The sequence below is a fragment of the Dermacentor variabilis genome, chromosome 2 (genome assembly GCF_050947875.1).
Source record: "Dermacentor variabilis isolate Ectoservices chromosome 2, ASM5094787v1, whole genome shotgun sequence".
In the NCBI taxonomy this organism is placed as follows: Eukaryota; Metazoa; Arthropoda; class Arachnida; order Ixodida; family Ixodidae; genus Dermacentor; species Dermacentor variabilis.
In genome coordinates, this window is record NC_134569.1 from 41,196,977 (window position 1) to 41,217,159 (window position 20,183).

Genomic DNA, 20,183 nt, shown 5'->3' on the forward strand with positions numbered 1-20,183 from the left:
TTGTTGTCTAGTGTGTATGACGAGAACATGATGCTTGCACAGATGCAAGCATCACACAGATGCACAGATGCAAGCACAGGAGAGGGCTCCCGCGGCAGACTGTCAGCTTGAGAAATCGAGAAGAAATGCTGAGGCGAGATCGCCACAGGCCTCTTGCCACATGTTTCTCACTGGTTTGCACGAGAAAACCCTATGTCTGTCAGCCTTAGATGCTTTACAAGAAGCTTGCCAACATCCTTCTCCAAGGCATCCAGGTGCTCCACGTAGTGCAGCGGAAGGTTGCTCATGAAAACGAAGCTCCAGAGTGACTGAATTATCTGCTGGACCTCCTGTGAGGGCAACGTTGAGGCAGCTTGCCCTACCGCATCATCGCTGCAGTCATCGCCTTCGCTATCTGACACAAGCATGTTTGCGACAATCCCCTCATCGGTTAGAGGCAATTACTTTCCAAATCTATAGCTGCGCACTTTCTTCTCACCAGCAATTTCATGCACTGCCGATGATCAGCAAGCGCATCAGCCATCTTCCGTATTGGTGGAAAGTCAAATGAGGCTGAAAAACTGCGCAGCCCGGAACAATTCTGAAGCAACCAACAAAGACGATCGCGAGCGATTAAGATGTTTGCGGAACTATGCTGAATGAGGGGCCAGCGAGCAACATGCGAGCAATCTGTGAGCAGTGCGGTTGGTGCGGTCCATTTGTGTTTCGGAAGGTGGGGCGGCGTAGAGATATGGGCGCAGCCCATTCGCGTTTGGAGGGCCGGAAGGGTGATGGGGGAGAGGCAGGCGGAGATGGCTGGAAAATGAGCACGCGGCGGCTGTTTGAGCAGTGACTCGTCGTGCAGCAGCTTGGATTTCTCTTCTTTTTTTCTTTTCAAGGATTTTGCATTTCACTACCTTTCGGCTCGGACACCCTGCAGCCCGACTTCAGCGATATAACCGATAATGCGGCATTGGGGCCTTGTAGTAAGCGGGTTATTTCACCATGAAAAACATACAAAAGTTGACAGTGCAGCAGCTTCTCTTTGTTATAACCGATATATTGTTATAACTGGTATCATTAAAGTGGGTCCGACTGTACTTCTATTTGATTCTTAGAAAACCGATTTTTGAAGTTACCACTGCAACGAAGCAGGCGGTCAAAAGGTCTAATTTTCATTAGACTTTGTGCCGCCCATGCTTCCGAGTTTCAGTAGTTTTGTTATTGGGTAATGCTGCGCTGGCTTTGCTGGCTCACAAAACTCAAACTGCAAGTAGGAGAGAATGAGGCCCATCGTGACAACATTGAAAATCGTGCTTATGAGTTGGCATGCGTTTCCTTTCACTTTCGTGCTGTCGGCTGTCTTGGCTCGGTTTTCTGGCCGTATTTTACGTTTCACACAAGAAACTGCACCACCATCTGTCGGGCACCGTTTTACTCACTGATGGCAGTGAAGGGCAACGATGCCATATGCAATGCAGCCAGTCCCTGCTTGGAGGCAAGCAATTCGAGTTGCGTTATAAACATGTGGACCCTTTGGACGACATTTTCCCTTAAAAGCTTTTGGCACGAAACAAGTGCTGCAAGGTTTCTGAAATGGTATTTTAGAAGTCCAAGTTTACCTATTATTTGCCTTTGATGTCCCTTTAAGTAATGCATATGCTTGCCAGGACCAGAGAACAAACCCAAATTACCAGATTTTTCGAATTTACGAGGGTCGAATTACCGAAGTATTGCCATATCATATCCAGTTAAATTTTCGGCTGGCCAGTCTATCTACGCTAGCCATGAACAGTATGCTTTCTTGTTTGTTTAATTTAATTAGCTCATGATTCAGTCTTCGTTGTGTCAGTTGATCTGGACTTGCAATGGCCAAAAATATGCCACTACGTTTAGCCCTTTTTCTGCACATTATGCTGACCTCAACGGAAGCTTTCTTGTGACTAAAAAGTACGCAGAGCTATCTTTCCAGTGAGGGCATTCATTGAATATATTGTTTCTCGTGCTCTGCAGTTGTGCCTTGAGAGCTCATGAGTGCTTTCAAAGGCAAGTGTTCCACTATCATGCAAGAAAAGTTCACTTTCTTCTTTTATACAGCACAGGTAACAACCAAAGTTAGTCGAGGAATCCAAATCAATGCAAATCCAAGTTTTTTTTTTTTGAATATAACCTTCCATTCCTGAATCTAAACACAAAGGAAGTGAGTAGCCAAGTATTTCCTGTCAGTACTTCTGAAGATCTGAAATCAAGAACAGGAGTGGAATAAGGCCGACTCACATCATCTGAGAAGTACTGGTCAATGATCTCATAGGCCAGCTTGTAGATCTCCTCATTTTCATGATTCTGGAGGGCCTCAATCTTGTCGAGGCCACCGCACTCTTCAATGCTGCTGGCCACGGCATAGAACTGGGTGCCAGCAATCTTGAGGATGTTGTTCAGGCCGTCTAGGACCACCTGCACCACCTGGGGGTCTCGCACAACCAGCAAGTTGCAGAGAGGTGCAACAACTCCCTGCTCCACTAAGTAGGACACCTGGGTCTTGGTGCCACTAATGGTCAAGTTGGAGATGGCCCAAGCTGCTTCCTTCTGTGTCTGGAACTCTCCCTGGGTAGCAGAACAAGGGACAAGTCCAATTTAAGTTTAAGGAACAATAGTTGTCTTTCAAAAACAAAAATCTTTTGTTAATTTCGCAGGAAGAGGTTGATTACTAAACTAGAATCTCAATTATATGAATATCTCAGAACTGCACAGAGATTTGTATCACACGAAATTCATATCACCCAAAAACGTAAAAAAATGATCGCGAAAACTGAGGGGCAACATGGAGATGAAATTGGCCTGGTATAATTTGTATTTGTTCTGCAATCCTAAGACCTTCCTTGACCTCGTAGCAAAATAATCGTAATACATATGCAGCAAAATATGACAACCTTGCACTTCGCGTTTTTGCTTCACAATCGTGGAAGTACTCAGGCTTCAGAAAGTGCTATTGCCCTGCTGACCATGCGAGCGTGGCTTTCCACTGATGAAGCACCGCCATCTTGGTATTGCCGTATACACGAGAGAACAGAGATTCAGAGAGCCGAAGCAATGTATTTCTCCGTGCAGAAATAAAAGAAAAAGTGCGCACAAAAAAGGAAAACTAGCACATCTAGCAGAACACGACAAGACTGGGTCGTGTGTGATTGCGGGCTCCCGATAAAGTTGCCAGGTGTTTGAAAACGACCAACAAGTTGCATGATACTGCACAAAGCAAAATCGTTTTTCTTAGGGGGGGGGGGGAGGGGGGTAAGCACAGCCACTGTGCTGGCCTGACAACGGTCAGTGTCTGCTGCTACCGGCACTCTGGAGCCTCCTCGCCAGCTCCACCGGGAATCACGTAGTGGCTGGAGCCTCCTCGCCAGCTCCACCGAGAATCACGTTGTGGCTTGATTGTACGTATCAACCGCAACGGCATGAAAAGCGGTTCGCAATACAGCATAAGCTCATTACAACGGACTATCGGCTACAGTCGACAAAATTAGCAACAAGCTTTTTCAAAATCGGGTATCTGACAACTGACTTTTGGGGGTCAGGCGACGATCGCAGCGCAATATCACGCACATGAGGGAAGAAGGCGGCGCAGAAACGTACCATCTCCTTTTTCACGTGAGGCAGTGGGGGGGTCTACTACTTTGGCGGCAGCTGCTGCTAGTAGCATGGCCACACGGCCACCGTATATTGGAAGCGATGTGGATAGGGTGCACCCAGCGCCAGTACCTTCGTATGCGCTGTGCTCTCGACATTTACTTCGCACTGAAGCGAGAAACAGCATGAATGCAAATTAGCTTGCTGCTGCTGCCACGCTTCCTCACTCCAACGGTGTGACAGCGACTTTCCACAGTCATTGAGCGAGATGTGTCCACGTTTACCGGTGCGCATGTGATACCGTGCTTGTTAATTTAGTTAGTAAACGAATGTTTACAGCTTTACACGGCTTATAAAACTACTAAACTTACTTTGCATAGCTAGTAATTCGATAACGCAACTGATGCTTTGCCTTTCAAGCGAAAGTGCAGCTCTCTCTCTCTCTTTTATTTTGCAATAGTGTCGTTAGGCATGCAGCAAATGTTTCCGATGTGAAGCGTTTCAGATATTATGGACTTCGGATAAAACATTTTTTTCGGATGACCAGGGTCAATTGTAACGAGAGTCGACTGTATTAGAAATTATAATGTCGCAGGTTCCTGCAGAATTCATATTATGGCAAAATTCGTATCAGACGTGATTGTATCATTGAGATTCTACGGCAGAAGCTTCCACTTCTTAAATTTTGCACCAAAAGCTCAATGCCAGTATGTTCAGTCAGGATGATGTAATGCATTTCAAAGCATTTTCTTCTTTAGGCCTGTAACACAGTAAGAGTGCTCGAAATTTGCCATATTCAGTCTTTAGCCACTATAAAATGCAATGTCATCATTTTTACAAATAAAAAAAGTGCAGTTTCACCCGAAAGGAGAAGCATCGAATGGAATAGCAAATTAGTAGACGGCCATATGAAGTAAGGATAGCAGTTTTATCGGCCATATAAACTTGTAAACACTAACTAAATGATAAGCATGGTGTCAGCACGCACATGCAAACATGCACACATCACACACCACGACCACAGACTCGCTGTCAAAACACTGGCGTGAGGAAGCGCAACGGCAGCAGCAGCGAGTAAAGTGACCTTCGTGCTGCCTGTCACTTCAATGCAAACTGAGCGTTGAGAACATAGCACATGCAAAGCTACGAGCTGTCGTCCCACCTAGACTCTGCCTCCAAAGCACACCGCTTGCAGGATAAAGCCTGCGCGATCGTGCGTTGCTGCCAAAGTACAACCCCTACCCCCCCTACCTCTCCCCCAGTTCCTCGCACGCTACGGAGGACAGCATGCTTCCTCCCTGTTTTCCTCCTTTGCATGCAGGAGATTGTGATTTGGACACTAAGTAATTTGGTGACACGGTTTTAATTTAACGAAGTTTCTGGCCATCTCAAGCATGTACCATGAGCCTGCATGGCTGGTAAATCTAGCAAAACCTATAAAATGACGGCCAACGAAAAAAATCGCTTGCTAGCATCCTTCCTAAGCGGCAAAAACACCGCCAGAGCACACGTGCCGGGACGCAGAATGCAGGAAACAGTCCTGTGCCATTTGTCACGTAACAACTTGCAGAGGCCACGCTGACAATTCTTTCAGCACAAGGGAGGCAGGCAAGAGGCGAGTATGGTAATGTGATCAAGCCTACTCTATAGGAAGGAGAACTGGGGACATATGCCTATCGGCCCTTTCCCCTAGGTAGAGCATCTCCTCTCCTCTAGCCAATCTGTAGCTGCACATGGCTGTCTACATGCGGGCCATGCAGCACGGGGTCTTGGAGGTTATCTTCAGCAAGTGCAAAGGCCTAGCAGAGATGGTTGGCACCGTCATGCACGCATTTTGTTCTCACGCATCCAGTGTTCGTGGTTGCGTGATCTGAAGTTTCCGAGGCGAGGCACAGTGCAAAGCACTTGCTCACGTTGCGACACCAAGCGTTCTTGGTTACAGAGTGATCTTTGCCTGAGTGCACATAATACCAATAAAACGAATCTTGCTTTGTGTAGTCTCTTTGCTATCGCCATCAATGCTCTGCTTTTCTGGCAAAACTGCGATGTTTATTTTTTTTTCCTTGGGACAAATATTCGTATCTTTTGCACTTTTGTTTTTAATTTGAGGGATCCATTTGATGACGGCTGTGGGCCCTAAGCCGATCAGCCATGGCGTCCAAGATTTACGGCCCTGCGCAACCCAATGTGCTATTATCGGATGCAGCAAGCTACACCAATGCATTGCTCTCAAAATGATCTGCACAGCATGCGCTGGCGCTCATAATCACGCTATTATGGCATTAGTACCTTCTTGCAATTTGTTTACAAGTGATTACTGACAAGATACAGTCCACGCTCGTTAGAATGAACCCACGTACAACAGACTTTTGGATGTAACTGACCATATTTCAGCCTTAATTTGTTCTACCCATTTTTATGAATGCAATGAAGTTCACTTTTAACAGACAGAATTAGCGGCAATTCTTATTTCAAAATAAGGCTTATAAAACATACTTTTTTATGTTGACACGGACTGACAACTTACTTGCGAGGGTCAGCCGACGATCGCAGATCAATATCGCACGCGAGGGAGGAAGGCGGGGTAGAAACGTGCAGTCTTCTTTTGGGCGCGAGGCACGGGGATGTGGGGGGTGAGGCAGGTCGAGGCGAGAGAGGGGCGTTCTACTCCGGCTGCTTCGGATTAACCCTTTGAAGGTCGAATTATTTTGAAAAAAACTTTCCCAAGTGGTCAAATTACTTTATTGCAGATCTTGATTGCACAAAATGTATAAAGTCGGGAATAAAGATTTTTTTAAAAATTAGGAACAGTATTTTAGTGTCGGCATCACTCAGAACTGCAAAATGTTCAATAGTATTTCAGAGTGTGGTACTCCTTGAAAAATGGGTCTACACACAGCGCCTTATCGCAGTCTGCACACCTAAAATATGTGTCTGTTCTCTTAGAGCGACGAGTTGTGTTGGCATACACATGACATCTCTGCGTGCAGTTGCCTTGGGCAGAGGTCTGAGGCACCCTCTTGCGTTAGAGCGTTTTCACAGAGAGCGAGATTCAGAATACCTCGTGAATGGCGGTGATAAACAAGCTAAGAGCAGCGCCAATCAAGATAGAAATCAACTATCGCAATCCCTTCAATAGAGTAACGACAAAGAAAAAGATCACGTTTCGCGCGCCTCTGTTGCGATCACGCGGCGGAACCAAAACCGCAAAAGGGGTGTTGCCGCAGTCTGCGTGACGCGCTGAAACTAGAAATCTGTTCTGTTTATCACCGGAAGAAGGTGGCACAAATTTCAAACGCTTCTTCGAAGTCCTAAGAGCTGGCAGCTCCCAGTGAGCACAAATCGTCATTATGGCACAAAATTTAAAACGGAGGGTCGAAACCGTACCCGTATAGCAAAGACCTTGCGAGACAGAAAACCGCCGCCGTACATAAACAACAGAAAGCTTCAAAGAGTTAAAGGCTCAATCACACCAGCGACTTGAGGAGGTCACGCGACCATTTGTGACTGGCGACTAAAAAGCGACTGATAGCAACCAATGCTCACACCGGCTAGTCCGGGCAAGCACGACTTGCTAGTCTCAATCCTGGAGAATGTCGTTCTTAGCAACAACTCTAGGGATCTACGCAGCTCCCGCGCACTTTGCTGGTTTCGCGTTCAAGCAAAAGCCATGGATTTTGATTCGAGCAGAGAGCAAGACTTCTTCACTGTGCTGATGTGCTGTGCCGTGCATGGTGTCAGCTGTGGAAGCACAGATGCCTCCAAAGAAGAAGTGTCGCCGGTGTTTGTCACCGTTGGCGATAAGTGACCAGCCACACAAGCCGCCTTCTGTTCAAACTTCGCGCGCATGTCAAGGAGTAATATGGAGAGTAAGTTGCAATTTCTAGATCGTGTTGCGTGGGAATCGGTGCATAATTTGTGCTTTCTTTTGATGCTCTTTAGCTTGCTGCGAATGCTATCGCATGCATTCGACACGTTGCTGGAACTGCTGCACCCCCAGCATCCCACGGCAAGACACCAATTACATTCCTGTAGCCTGTCATGGTGGCTTGGACTTTGTATTTGTTGCGACGCAGCATGATGCGGATTAATGCACATGCTAATATAACTTTCAGCACGTCGCTGACTGGTTTAGCAGTTTTGCGACCACGGTCACGCGACTGAAAAATTGAACAGCAAGCAATTGGCCCAAAATAGCCACTTTTCGAGAAATGCAGCCATTTGCGACCATTCACGACTGGTTGCTTTGCGACCAACCTGGTCGCGCGACTTGTCAATCGATGGTGTGAATGAGCCTTTACAGTGCAGCTGCAGCACCTTGATAGCGATCTGCAATGTAAGTGCACGCCCGCGCTAGCACCGTATCTTGAAAGTGATCTGCGATGGGGACAAAGGGTGCCCCGGTGCTCGTAGCTTCGTATGCGCTCTTCTTTTGATGTTTAGTTCGCACTGAAGAGAAAGACAGCACAAAGGTGAATGCGCTTGCTGCTGCTGTCGTGCTTATCTTGCTTACCCTATTTACTCGCATAATGAATGCACTCACGTAATGACCGCACCCCTAGATAAGTCACAAAAAATATTAAATTTTTTTCCTCGCGTAATAAATGCACCCCAACTTGGCCACTGTGCAGTCCCACGATCAAAAGGCCATGCTGTAGTTTTTCAGAGACATTACAATGTTTGACTCTTGCACATGTGTTTAAAGCAAGCGCTTAAAGGGCCCCTGAAACAGTTCGGAAAGATTTTGTAGATGCGGAGGGTACAGCTACAGTTAAACATTCACACCACAATTTTTGTGAAGCATCTCGTATTAAGAGAGCTATGAACGATTACAAGTTACCCTCCTTCATAGCCATACATTTTCTCCTCAACTCGTTCGCAGAGTGATCGGGGCTAAGCTCCGCCTTCACTGGCTCTGCGCCATAATGGCACGTCATGTCGTCTATTTCTGGTTGTCCAGCAGCAAGTACGCGAAGCCTCTCCAACCTCTCCGCCAGCAGCTTAGCTTGGCAGCCGACCCCAAGCAAGAGCTATTGAAGCAGTGAAGCATTGCGAGCATTCTGTCGCAGCGCTAAGCGTGTTCGGTATTCCGGTAACCACAGGTGAGATGGGCGTTTAAACGGATGGGTTGAGGCATAAACTCAAGCTGATGAAGGAGCTTTAACGTAGACGTACGTGAGCGGCCTGATCGGTCTGCATGATCCAGCGACCTGGTGGCGCAGAGCTTAAAGGGGGACGCGGCCCTTGAAAACCAGAAAATCTCGAAAAAAGTCGATTTTTGAAAAGCAATATTTTTGGATTGTAGGTCTCATAAACTACCTGTTCTGTAATTATCAGCACCTAATTCAAACGCAACTTAAAAAAATAATGCTACTTTTGAGGCCACCGCAGCCCACAAAACATGTGCAAATGCCAAAATTGATGCTATTGGCGTTTTCCTGTGATGTGATGCGGAGCGCCGACTGGCCAGAGCAGCGCATTCAAAACCTGCGGGCTAAAGCGCGCATGCCATTAGCTGCTGCGCGGGCGGCGGCGGCTGCTGCTCCCTTCGATGCCACGCTCGCGCGCTCGCGTCGTTGCCCCTTACTACGTACACCTCAACAGACGTCTGCTTGTGAGCTGTTCCAACGCCTTGTGCTATCTTTTAGATTATTTTCTCAGCTTTTTTTTTGCTACTTCTTTGTTGCACATGATGCCGGTAACAAAGCCCAAGACAGTGCAGATGTTCAATGCGTGGAAGCATGATATGAGAGATGTACGAGCATCGCACTTTTGACCTTCCGCAGCGAGTGCCGACTGCGTAGACGCTTGCAGCGGCGGAACTGCGCCATCAGCTGTAGCCAGTCGAGAATCCGACACATTGAGTGTGCCTGGAGCTGCAAGAGCTAATTAGAAGCTCCGCAGGAGGTTTCTAATAAAAATGTGAGTTCAACTTTAAGGCCCGTTTTCTCAGAATGGATTTTTTCACCACTAGCGGTGCTCGCGAAGGCGATATCTCAAGAACCACTCTTCAGATTTGTGTGCCATATTTTTTTTCTGTTCCTGAATTACTTTGCCAGGGTATAACAAGCTTTTTTATTTTTTTTTAAAGCTGGTGAAATTAATTTGTATTAAGCAACTAATTTTTGATAAATGTGGTCATTACTAGCTACATCAAATTCAAAGTTGTGTTAGAATTTTCTGGAGGGGAAATTTAAAAAAGGGGGGGGGAGGGTTAGACTCCTGGAATATCTATCAAGGGATCATCACGGGGAATTTCAGCTTTCTAAGATGTCCTGGGATTTCTCCAGGCTCTTCCTCAGGCATACATATGAACCACCTAGTTAGACCTCAATAACTATGGAACTAATAAACACATCTTCATGAAGATTTGCATTTCCTCATAGTTTGGTGGTGTGAATGTACCCTGAAAGTTTCCAACCAGATACCTTAAAAAATAAAAAAGTTCGGTCTCCAGGGTAGCTCCCCTTCACTTAACCACCCAAACAACTGGCAGGATAGTATTGGGATAGTAGTGAAGACAAATGCCGCAGTTTCGGCAGCATGCCCAGCATGTGTTCCTATGTCACTGGCAGCTAAGCGCGCCCATCTGTTTCTGGCCCTTCAAAGTGGACATGGCTATGTTATTGCCGCAAACTTGCCGATATTAATGATATTATTCATTACTGATATGGAAGAAACTGTTTCAATGCCCACAATGTACTCACGAGAAGAAAAAAATCGCGTTTGGCACGTTCAGCTTGCTCCGTCAGCTGCCATCTTTGTTTTGGTGTCCCACACTACATACAGGGGCACCCGCCTATTTGTTCACCTGTTGTCATCCCGCAGCAAATGAGAGATGAAATGCGGGAAATTTAACCCGCGTAATGATCACATCCCTGAATTTGCGTCAATTTTTTTTAAAAGAAAGTGCGATCATTATGCAAGTAAATACGGTATGAGCACAAAGGAGGGCTTCCAAACAACGTGCTTAACAAAGCGATAAGAGTGTACAATGATTTGTGTTCGCATGAACTTCTGATGAAGTGTCTGCATGGAAAGACACAAAATGTAAATGAGTGCTTCAACAGTCTCATATGGCAGCGGGCTCCCAAGGAGGTCTACGTAACCTTGCCTACACTACTGTTTGCTTTGAATGATACTGTGGCACACTTTAATAATGGCAGTGTTAGCACCTTAAGTCCTCAGGGAGGCTGGCATCGAACCAGGGTACTACACGACAAATGCTTGCATCACCAGAGGTCAGCAGTGCATCCAGAATGCTCAGTGCAAGTCAACTGATGGGACAAAACAGGCCAGGGAGAAAAGACGAGCTGCTACGCGAGCTAGAGGGGACTCTAATGCATCTCACAAGGAACCCAGCTATGAACCTGGTGCATTTTAGGTCTCTATGTGGTGTTTTGCACATGTTTCGCTAGGTCTGAAACTTGTTTACGTTTTTCTCAAAAGATTTTTCTCCAGCTCATGTGACGGAAACTTTCATGACCTTATTCTGGACGTGTATTTCAAACTGAAATATTATATGCTCATTTCCAACGTATATACCTGTGCAATGAACCAGAATAAAATGAAATGATACAATACTTTTGAATTCAGAGCTCATTTTGCAAAGAGGTTTGGTAAAAAGTGCCATTTTTATCATTTTTTTTAAACATTACTTCATTAATATTTATTGTATAATATTTATCCTGGTTGACTGCATAGCCCCAACATTTATCTACACAAATGAGAAATGTTTTGCTAAATTAAGCCTTTCATTAGCAAGTTATCACGGCTGGTGTGACTAACACGTCTAGCCCATTTTCTGAATAAAGAAATAAACAATATTTTGAGTCCTAAACAGCTGGGTAACATGAATAAACCATGCTTATTCTGAAGAAAAAGTTATATCAACCCTAGCTCCTTTTTAAAAAAAAACTTTTTTTACGGGCCTACCACCTTAAGGGGCGAAGAGCTGTTTAGAAACATTATTTTTCGACTAAATTTAAAGGGACATTAAAGGTTACTATTAAGTCAACGTGGACTGTTGAAATACCATCACAGAAACCTCGAAACGCTTGTTTCGTGCCAAGGAGAGACTTATTTTAAGAGAAAATGCGTTCTGAAGCGTCCGCGTACCTCTAGCGCAGTTCAAATCGCCCGCCCTCCGATCGAGGAGTACTGACATCATGGTCTCATAGTGACGTTGCGCCATCGGTGAGTAGAACGGCGTCCGCAGACGGCGCTACGGCTTTTCTGCGCAAAATGCGAACGCGCGGCCAGAAACAGAGCCAAGACAGAGCCGACAGCAGAGCGAAAGCGGGAGTATAGTGGCTAGCGGAAGGAGAAACGAATTACGTCCCAAATTACGTCCTACGGCACACGGAGAGTCCGTTTTCGTTACGAGCTCGCAGCGTGGTCGGCGTGGTCTATGAGAAGCGACGAGCCTTTTCGCACTCGCAACAGGGCATAAAAATGTGCGAATCGACGCAAAACTCGGTCTAGAAACGTGCTTCGCCACAGCCAGGGATCAATACGACCCAGGCTGGCACGACACAGATGTCGTTTCCCGCACCGCCACCAGGCGCCGCTACTATACCTCAAACTCCAGCGCAAGACTCCCATAAGCTGGTACTTCACTCTATGACGCTAACTTCGACGCTCGTCGCCATGGACCCTGACACCGACAGATTGGCTCGCGATGGTGGGCTCAACTTCAGCGATTTGAGCACCGACGAGCGCGACCTGCTGCTGAGGGCTCGCACTGCTGGCGGCCTCGACACCGGCTCTCCGGAGCGGGAAAGCAACGAGGGCTTCCCACGACATCACATGGACGTGGCATTATCGCTGCTTGTTCCAAATGAAAGTTTCGCGAGCCAGCAGAACCCTCACAGCACGACGCGATAACGAAACTACTGAAACTCCAAAGCGTGCGCGGCGCAGAGTCGAGCGCGCAGAGTCGAGCGAAAACGAAACCTTTCAAACACCCATATTACTGAAGGGTAACGTCAAAATGTTATTTTTTCTTAGAATCGAATAGACGTAGACAAATAACATTTTTTTCCGTCTTATAATCGAATGAAATGATATTTTTAATACGAGTAGTTGAGTATTAGTAACACAAATTATGAGGAGTCCTTTCGTCATCGGGCTAGTACCGGAATGTCGCTGGGGGGTCTCAAATCGTGTCATGCATTTACCTCAATTTCTCTGTTACTAAAGCTCTGTTCACGATTATATTGACGCCTTAGACGTTCTAGAACATTGCTCTACCACTTTAACTTGAGTTTCTGGTAACCTTTAGTGTCCCTTTAATAAAATTGTCACCCAGACAGTTTTTCATGCTGATTTTGAAAAAATATAATTACTTTTTAAATTGACTGAGAGGTTCCAGATGTAACTAAATTTATTCACCTATTGTTTATCAGCACAATTGTAAGAAGAGTATCAGCCAGCATGTTTATAAAGATATATGGCTCGATACTACAAAGTGTAAGCAACACAACTGTAGGACTACTTTCTTTATATTGCCGTATTACCAATTTTACAGCAATTTGAAGTTCGATCTCAAGACATGGCAATCATGTGGTCCGATTAGTAGCCAGATTTTAAAGTATACAAAAGCGAAATGAAAAAATCTGCTCCTAGCATAGTTTAGTACACACGTGTAGCTACGTGCTGCTGTTAAGGGGGGAGGCTACACTTGAAATACTACTTTTTTATTTGTGGACAGATCTGAACGAAATTTTCATACTTTGTGTATTTTAATATGCAGATTCTAAATATATAATTAATTTCGCCATAGGATAAGTAGTTTCTGTTATACTCTAAAAGCATTGTATAAGCTGGGTCCTTTGTTTGGAGGAAAATTAGCATCTACACAGAAAACCCTAACACAGTAATTTGAGTATAAAGACTAGAATGTTCAGGGAGTGCCATAAGGTATTAATTAATGTTCTAGGCTAATCTGAGCAAGAGTTAGAGCTCATCAAAGTTGTGAGAAAAAAACGCCATCTTGACATGTCAAGCATGTGACCCATTTCAAAAACTTTTTGAGAAGAGTACTGCTTTGAAAAGGTGCATATTGCTTACTGCATACATTTCTCTTTCTGGCAAAAAAAAAAAAAATTATGCTGATAGCTCAAATAGTACATTGGAAGTCTGTCAGAATTGTTGTTTTGAGAAATCAAGGAAAAACATTCTGCAACATCTTTATTGAGAACATACCAATAAAATCTCAAGAAAATTCACCAGGGGCATAATCTGGATGCCTCCTCCTATGCCGCTTTTTGGCCAGCTTCCTTGCGCTCAAAGAGGCTTCTCGCTTCTTGCTGGAGTTAGCACTTCGATGGCAGTCTTTCTCCTTTGCTCACTGAGATGCAGTGCCAAGAATATTCATGTGTAGCTGCTTTAGAATTGCAGTGGACGCAATCAGGTTCCCAGTGTTGAAGCGTAGGACAGCTTCCCCAACAGCAGCTTGCACGGCAAAGAGAGATGCATGCTGTACCTCTGAGAAACTCCAAATCACTGAGTGAAGGCTCTCATTCGAATTCTGTGTCTTGCCTTGCTGGTATCTCTAGAGCAGGGATTTTTCAGATAGCCGCGTATATACAGGGAGCATTGCTTCTGCCGCATGTTCTGGCAAGTTGTAGTGGTGCCTAGGTTCAGGCTCTCCCTTTGCTCACGCAGCATTGTGACGACAGAACGTTGTCAGAACACTGCCGAGTGCCCGTACTCCTTGGCGGGGTCCTTGAAAGCATCACCACTTTCTAGCTGCACCCGAGACACAGCACGAGTGCAAGGAACTCTTGTACAATGGATAAATCCACTATTGCAAATTCAGTTCCGCTGTCGTTGACGTCCTCTCTTGTGTCGACACCCAGCAGTGTGAACTTTCGTTCCATTGCAGACTGCGACGCCAGGCACGTTTTCCAGTGCTCGCTACTTTCTTCAGTCATGAAGGAAACGGTGCCTGCACGATCTTTGCCAACATGCGTGGCGTGGGCGGACAAAGTGTTGACGCTAGACATGCCGGTTTGCAGCTCGGAACTCGATCGGGTAGAATGTCCGGGCAGACCACCAACCGGCAACTCAGCGAGTATGACAGGCCTAGCCGCCTTCCGTCGCGCATTCCACAGCCGCTTGACGCGTAGTAGCCTTGAGACGACTATCTTTTCCAGCCATCCGGGCAGTGAAATGAGTGCACCTTATCAAACGTCGTCGCGAAGCAAGCGGCTGAACAAACGTAGACAGCGGCGCGATGAAACCAGAGATAAACAAACGTAGCGAAACGCGAGAGCGGTCGAGCGCGCGCCAAAGAGCACCGGACCAATAGGAGCGAGGCGCGCGGGGGGTGTGCGCGCTTTGGCCAATCGGCGGCACGGACACATCCTTCAGAAATGACGCGATAGCGTCGGTTTCCCTTCACCGACGCCATTTTGAACTGGCACAAAATGCGCACAGAGAAAACAGCTTCAAAACAAGCGCAAGATGGCGGCCATAAGCCACCGCATTCGCAAATGGCGACGGCGCGAAGCTTGAACATTTTTGACCAGATTTTGCTGATTTCGCATTCACCCTGGCCCCTTTAAGCGCAATTCTTTATTATTTTCCGATTAAATTTAGCTTCTAGATTTCGTGGAGGGATTCTTGAATGTATAAACGTAGCGAAAATGCACTTTTCCAAAAATCGACATTTTTGTGATTTTTTGCCGTTTCAAGACCCGTGTCCCCCCTTAGAGTTATGGTTCCATGTGCCCTGAAGACCTAGATAGTGCTTCGGCAAGTATAAAAAATACCAAAAATAAGATTCTGGGTAAACTTGAAAAAACAAAATCAGCTTATTTTTATAGCAGAACACCACAAAATATTTGGATATATACAAGTGCTATTGCATTAGTAGCATCCAGGAATGTAGACTGTCTGGCTAGTGTCACTATGGTAATGCCTTTTGAGCACCCGCTGCAAGTTTTCAGCAGACACATGCTCAGCAGATGTAGCCAGCTCGTTTGTCCCAGCAGCAACGTCAAGGCAATCTAGTAGTTCCCATTTTCAGTCAGTAGCAGGCGTTCATGCTAATGCTTGAAGTTTTCCGTGAGCTTCACTGGCAATACGCCTCGAAAATTCCGGCTGCAGAATAGTAGCGTCGTGCCAAAACGTCGATGAAACGTGGCCGTTGTCAGGAGCGCTTCAGGGGTCTAGGCCTAACATGCCATCGGGCTCAACTGCAAGAACAGGTGAGCTAAATATAGTCCGACGTAGCGTGAGCGCACGCATACATTACGTCACATTGGCAAGAACAACAGCGTCTACAGTTAGACCGATGGTTCGACACACTGGTGCAGCTAGCATAACCAGATACGGCCAATTGACTCCGACGCATCCCACATCGAGCGACGCTCGCCTGTGCACCGATAACGGACTATAAACGCGCCTTATCGATGTCATCGGGAAGTGGCGCGGCGGAGCATCGTTTCTCAACGTTGTACACAGACTTCCTCTTCCTTGTTTTTTCTAAATTTGTATTTCGTAGCAAACTTCGGAGTCGAGGTCGCCATTGCTGTCAGCGTGGGAAACCTCGGTGGCACGCACGGCGTGTGCGGAGCAATGCAGACAGTGCCAGTCCAGCCAATGGCGTGGCTAGCCGAGGGTCACGTGCCTTTGCTGATCAATTACAGCAAGCATTGGGTCTTCTTTTTGAGGCGAAATTTCTTCACTGCCAATGTGCAGATGGAGCTGGTCGTGGCGGGAATATGAAGACGAGACTGCTCTTCCAAACGATATACGGGTTGGCACGACCAAACGACTGCGGGGGCTGTCACGCACCGTGGAAAAAGCGCTTTTTTACAAAAACTTTGGCTCATATTTAGCCCAAACTGGTGCCAAAAATTTATATTACGGCTAAAATATTGATTTCGAATGCGAAAAATTTGCCAAAGTGCTAGAATAATAGTTGGAAATTCTGAAAATACCGTTTTCAAAATATTAACTTTCTTGGGATTTTTCGGTCTCTAAAACCCATGTCCCCCCTTAACACTTTCCTGTCCGTGGGAAAATAAGCACTTTTCGGGTGGTCTAGTAAACATTTTTTTTTTGCTGCTACACCAAATGTTTGATATTAAAATGTTTAGTATCAATTTGTAGAAGAGGGAATGCACTTTTTAATGGTGTTGTTTGAAAACAAACACTTATTACCAAATAATTGAAAAAAAATCACCTAATAAAAAATTTGTAACAAAAACGAGAAAACTCCGCGAAAACGTCGATGCTGCTTTGCACCAAGACAACATAAAAAAAAATTCAAGATATACATTTTGAAGGGACAGGCCGTATACAACATTCATGCAAATATAAAATTCCTATCTGTACAAGACATTTTTTTTACAAAGGAAAATGTCATCCCTAGTGGCTATCGTGCCACCGCACAAAGCAGTTGCGTGATGTGGTGAAGCACAAGTTTGCGCGGAGCACGTCTCGCAGAAAACGTTCGTTTTTTGTTCCACTTTCCGTTCTTGATAGCACAGTTTGCAGTTCCTGTATCTTTGTAGCTTCTGGGGCTTGTGCTGTTGATCCTTAGGGGCACATGTAGCGGGAACAGCAGGAGGAGCCTTGGGGTCTGGATGTTGTTGCTCATCAAGTCCTATGAGCTGCTCCACCAGCTCTAGCCTGAACGCGAACTGATCAAAGCGCGAACCTCTTGACAATTCAGGCACTTCGGGATGCTGCCGACGGTGCTCATCAAATAGAATAAAGCTGTTGACAACAGCAATATCTATACTGTGGAAAAACAGCGTTTTCCACCAGCGCACGCATTTCATCAGAACATTGTATGTCCCAATCAGCTGGTCCGATTTATCGACGCCGAGCATGCCCACATTGTACTTGTCAATTAGCATTGGCTTTTTCACCGATATTTCTTCCCACTTATTGTTCAATTTCCTTCTGCGCTTCACAAGTACGAGTTTGTTGGCTGTGTGGGCTGTCGACATCATGTGAACAACACGCTTGTCCTTCCATTGTAAATATAGAACGTCCTGGTCCCGTAGCCAGCGAACATCTCCTCTCTTTGCTTTTTTTTCCCATTGGGTGTCCTTGAGCTCGGCTGGAAAGCTCCGACGATCCTTGCGCGTTGTGCCACAAGCAAGCGTCTTGCGCTCCAACAAGTGTACAAACAAGGATGTCGACGTGTAAAAGTTGTCTAAATAAATTATGTAGCCTTGATCTAGGTAGTCCTCTGCGAGTCGCGTCACAACATCGAATGCCAGCCCACGTGCGCTTGGTGCTTCACGCTTTCCTGTGTATACACTGAACTGAACAGTGTAACCAGATTTGGAGTCCGCCAAAACCCACAATTTATACCCCCATTTTATAACTTTGTCCCGCATGTACTGTCTAATTCCCGATCTGCCTTTTGACTTTACCATCCTCTCGTCAACGGAGAGGCTCCGATCAGGTTGGAAGAATTGGGCAGATGAGGCGTTGATGTGCTTCAGCAGCGAAGCTACGCGATGCAGCTTGCCATGGGATGCGGCAGTTGTCTTCTCAGGGTCGGACACACTCAGGAATGCAAGCAACGCTTTGAATCGATTTCGTGGCATTACCGAAGGTGGAAGAAGACCAGAAAATAATTTCCGCGTGTTCCAGTACCAGTGCAAGCGCGGCACTTGTACAATACCCATGTAAATGAGAAGTCCGATAAACTTCATCTCATCGGAAGTCACTTCTTTCCAAGAGCCGTCTCTCTCACTGTATGATTGCTTCTCCAAAATATGCATCCACACATATTTATTTGTCATGTTGCATATCTCGGTGATTATTTCCGCAGTGAAGAACAGCGCGAAGAAGTCGACGGCTCTTGCGAAGCGCCGCGCGGAACTACGGAGCGCAGTGCCGAGGTCAACTCCCGGCCGTCTTCTCGCGCAAAACTCCACTCTTTGTGCCGCCGCCGACAAGTGGTCGTGTCCAAACGACGTTGACACCCTGCAGATAAGAGTCGTAGCCTTTAGAACACGCCGCATATCTTTAGATCTGATCGCGGCCGCGATAAAATGGCTCGGAGTGGAAAACGGAACTTACCGGTGGATACCTGTCGACGTTCCGGGGCTACTTGACGCACTTTCACCGTCCGTGCTGAAGTCGGATGAGTCAAAATCATCTCCCGAGTCTCCGCTGCTACCATCATCACAAAATTCTGATGCAGACTCATCGGAATCTGTCGAAAGTCGCCGTTTCCGAGGAGCAGCTGCGCGAGACGTCGACGCCATATCCGAAACTACGCGTGCTCGTCAAGCGCGATTAAAAGGCGTTTTAAAAATCCCTCCCGCGGCCGAAAAAGGAAACACAGAAGCGAAACTTGAAAAATAGTTATCCTTTTATGCGCTGGATGGCACTAGCTGTCCATAAGCGCTCCGAACGGGAGAAAATCGACGTTGAAACCATCGACAACATACTGTCGATGGGCATAGGCGCGGACAGGAAAGTGTTAATTAGGTCAAGTTATACACCTGCTACAGGACAGAGTTTATCTGCTCACAAAATGGAAACGCTGATAGACACCGATAAACTTTGACATGCCAATGACCAGGACGATCGAGGAAAGAGACGCGCACAGCGTGCTTGACAAAGAAGGTGCGCACTTCAACGTAATGCTTGCAATAACGGCAGAAGGCCGGAAGCAGCTGCGAGTACAAGCTGGAGCACGAGTTCAGTTTCGCCGCGCACGATTGGCCTAGGCCATGCCGACTTCGCACAGCTGATGCGTTGGTTCTTTATTTTATGCTGGAACCACAATGTGGATGATGCGGCCAGCAACCCGAACGGAAGGTCTGGTGAGCTTCCGATGTGAAGTTTCAGTTTGCAAATGGTATACATGTATTTTTACTGCAAAGATAGGTTATCTTATGCATGTTCGAAATGATTACCACCTTACTTTTCAATTTTTGATGTTTCGAAAATGTTTCTATGAAATTTACCCCACATAATTATCGAACCCCCTAAGTTTGCTTCTATATATTGGGAAGAAAAGAGCGTTCATTACGGAGGTAAATACAGTAATTTGCGATTGTAATTGATGCTTCGCCTTTTGGGCGAAACTGCGACTTTTCTGGTTTGTTTTTACTTTGGACGTTCGTCACTCACTATTTGCAACAAAGTTGTTAGACATCATGACAAAAGTTTCATAAGTGAGGCGTTTCAGATGTTACGGACTTTGGATAAAATGGACATCTTTTGTCTGATTATCAGGGTCCGTTGTAACAAGAGTCGACTGTACTATCCTCTAGGAATGTTCTGGGCATTTGTAAAATGATCTTTAATGCTGAAACTTCTAAAACCTCGAATTTACAAATTTCGCAACATAACAAAGCTTTTCACTGCAAGTACAACTTCGTTATATTGTTATATAGTTATATCGAGGTTCAGCCAAAATGTTTTCTCTACTTAACGTCCCTTTCCGTAGACTTCACATGCTGTCTTCTAGGTCTGTGTTTGGTTTTTACATCGCAAAGCTACAACTTGTCTGCAATTCGGAAAACCATAGCAGAGGTCCTGGATAATTTTTGAATGACTGATGCCCTGGGTTATTCAATATGCAAAAAAAA

At 45.9% G+C, this 20,183-nt stretch overlaps 1 protein-coding gene across 1 annotated transcript in view; it reads right to left on the bottom strand.

The window, feature by feature from the left end:
• Positions 1–20,183, bottom strand: part of Kap-alpha3 (karyopherin alpha3) — a 61,896-nt gene that overhangs the window by 6,427 nt on the left and 35,286 nt on the right. Inside the window, exon 10 of the mRNA XM_075680222.1 lies at positions 2,257–2,583. Coding sequence (XP_075536337.1) covers positions 2,257–2,583 — 327 coding nt within the window. The remainder of the gene's footprint in view (positions 1–2,256; positions 2,584–20,183) is intronic.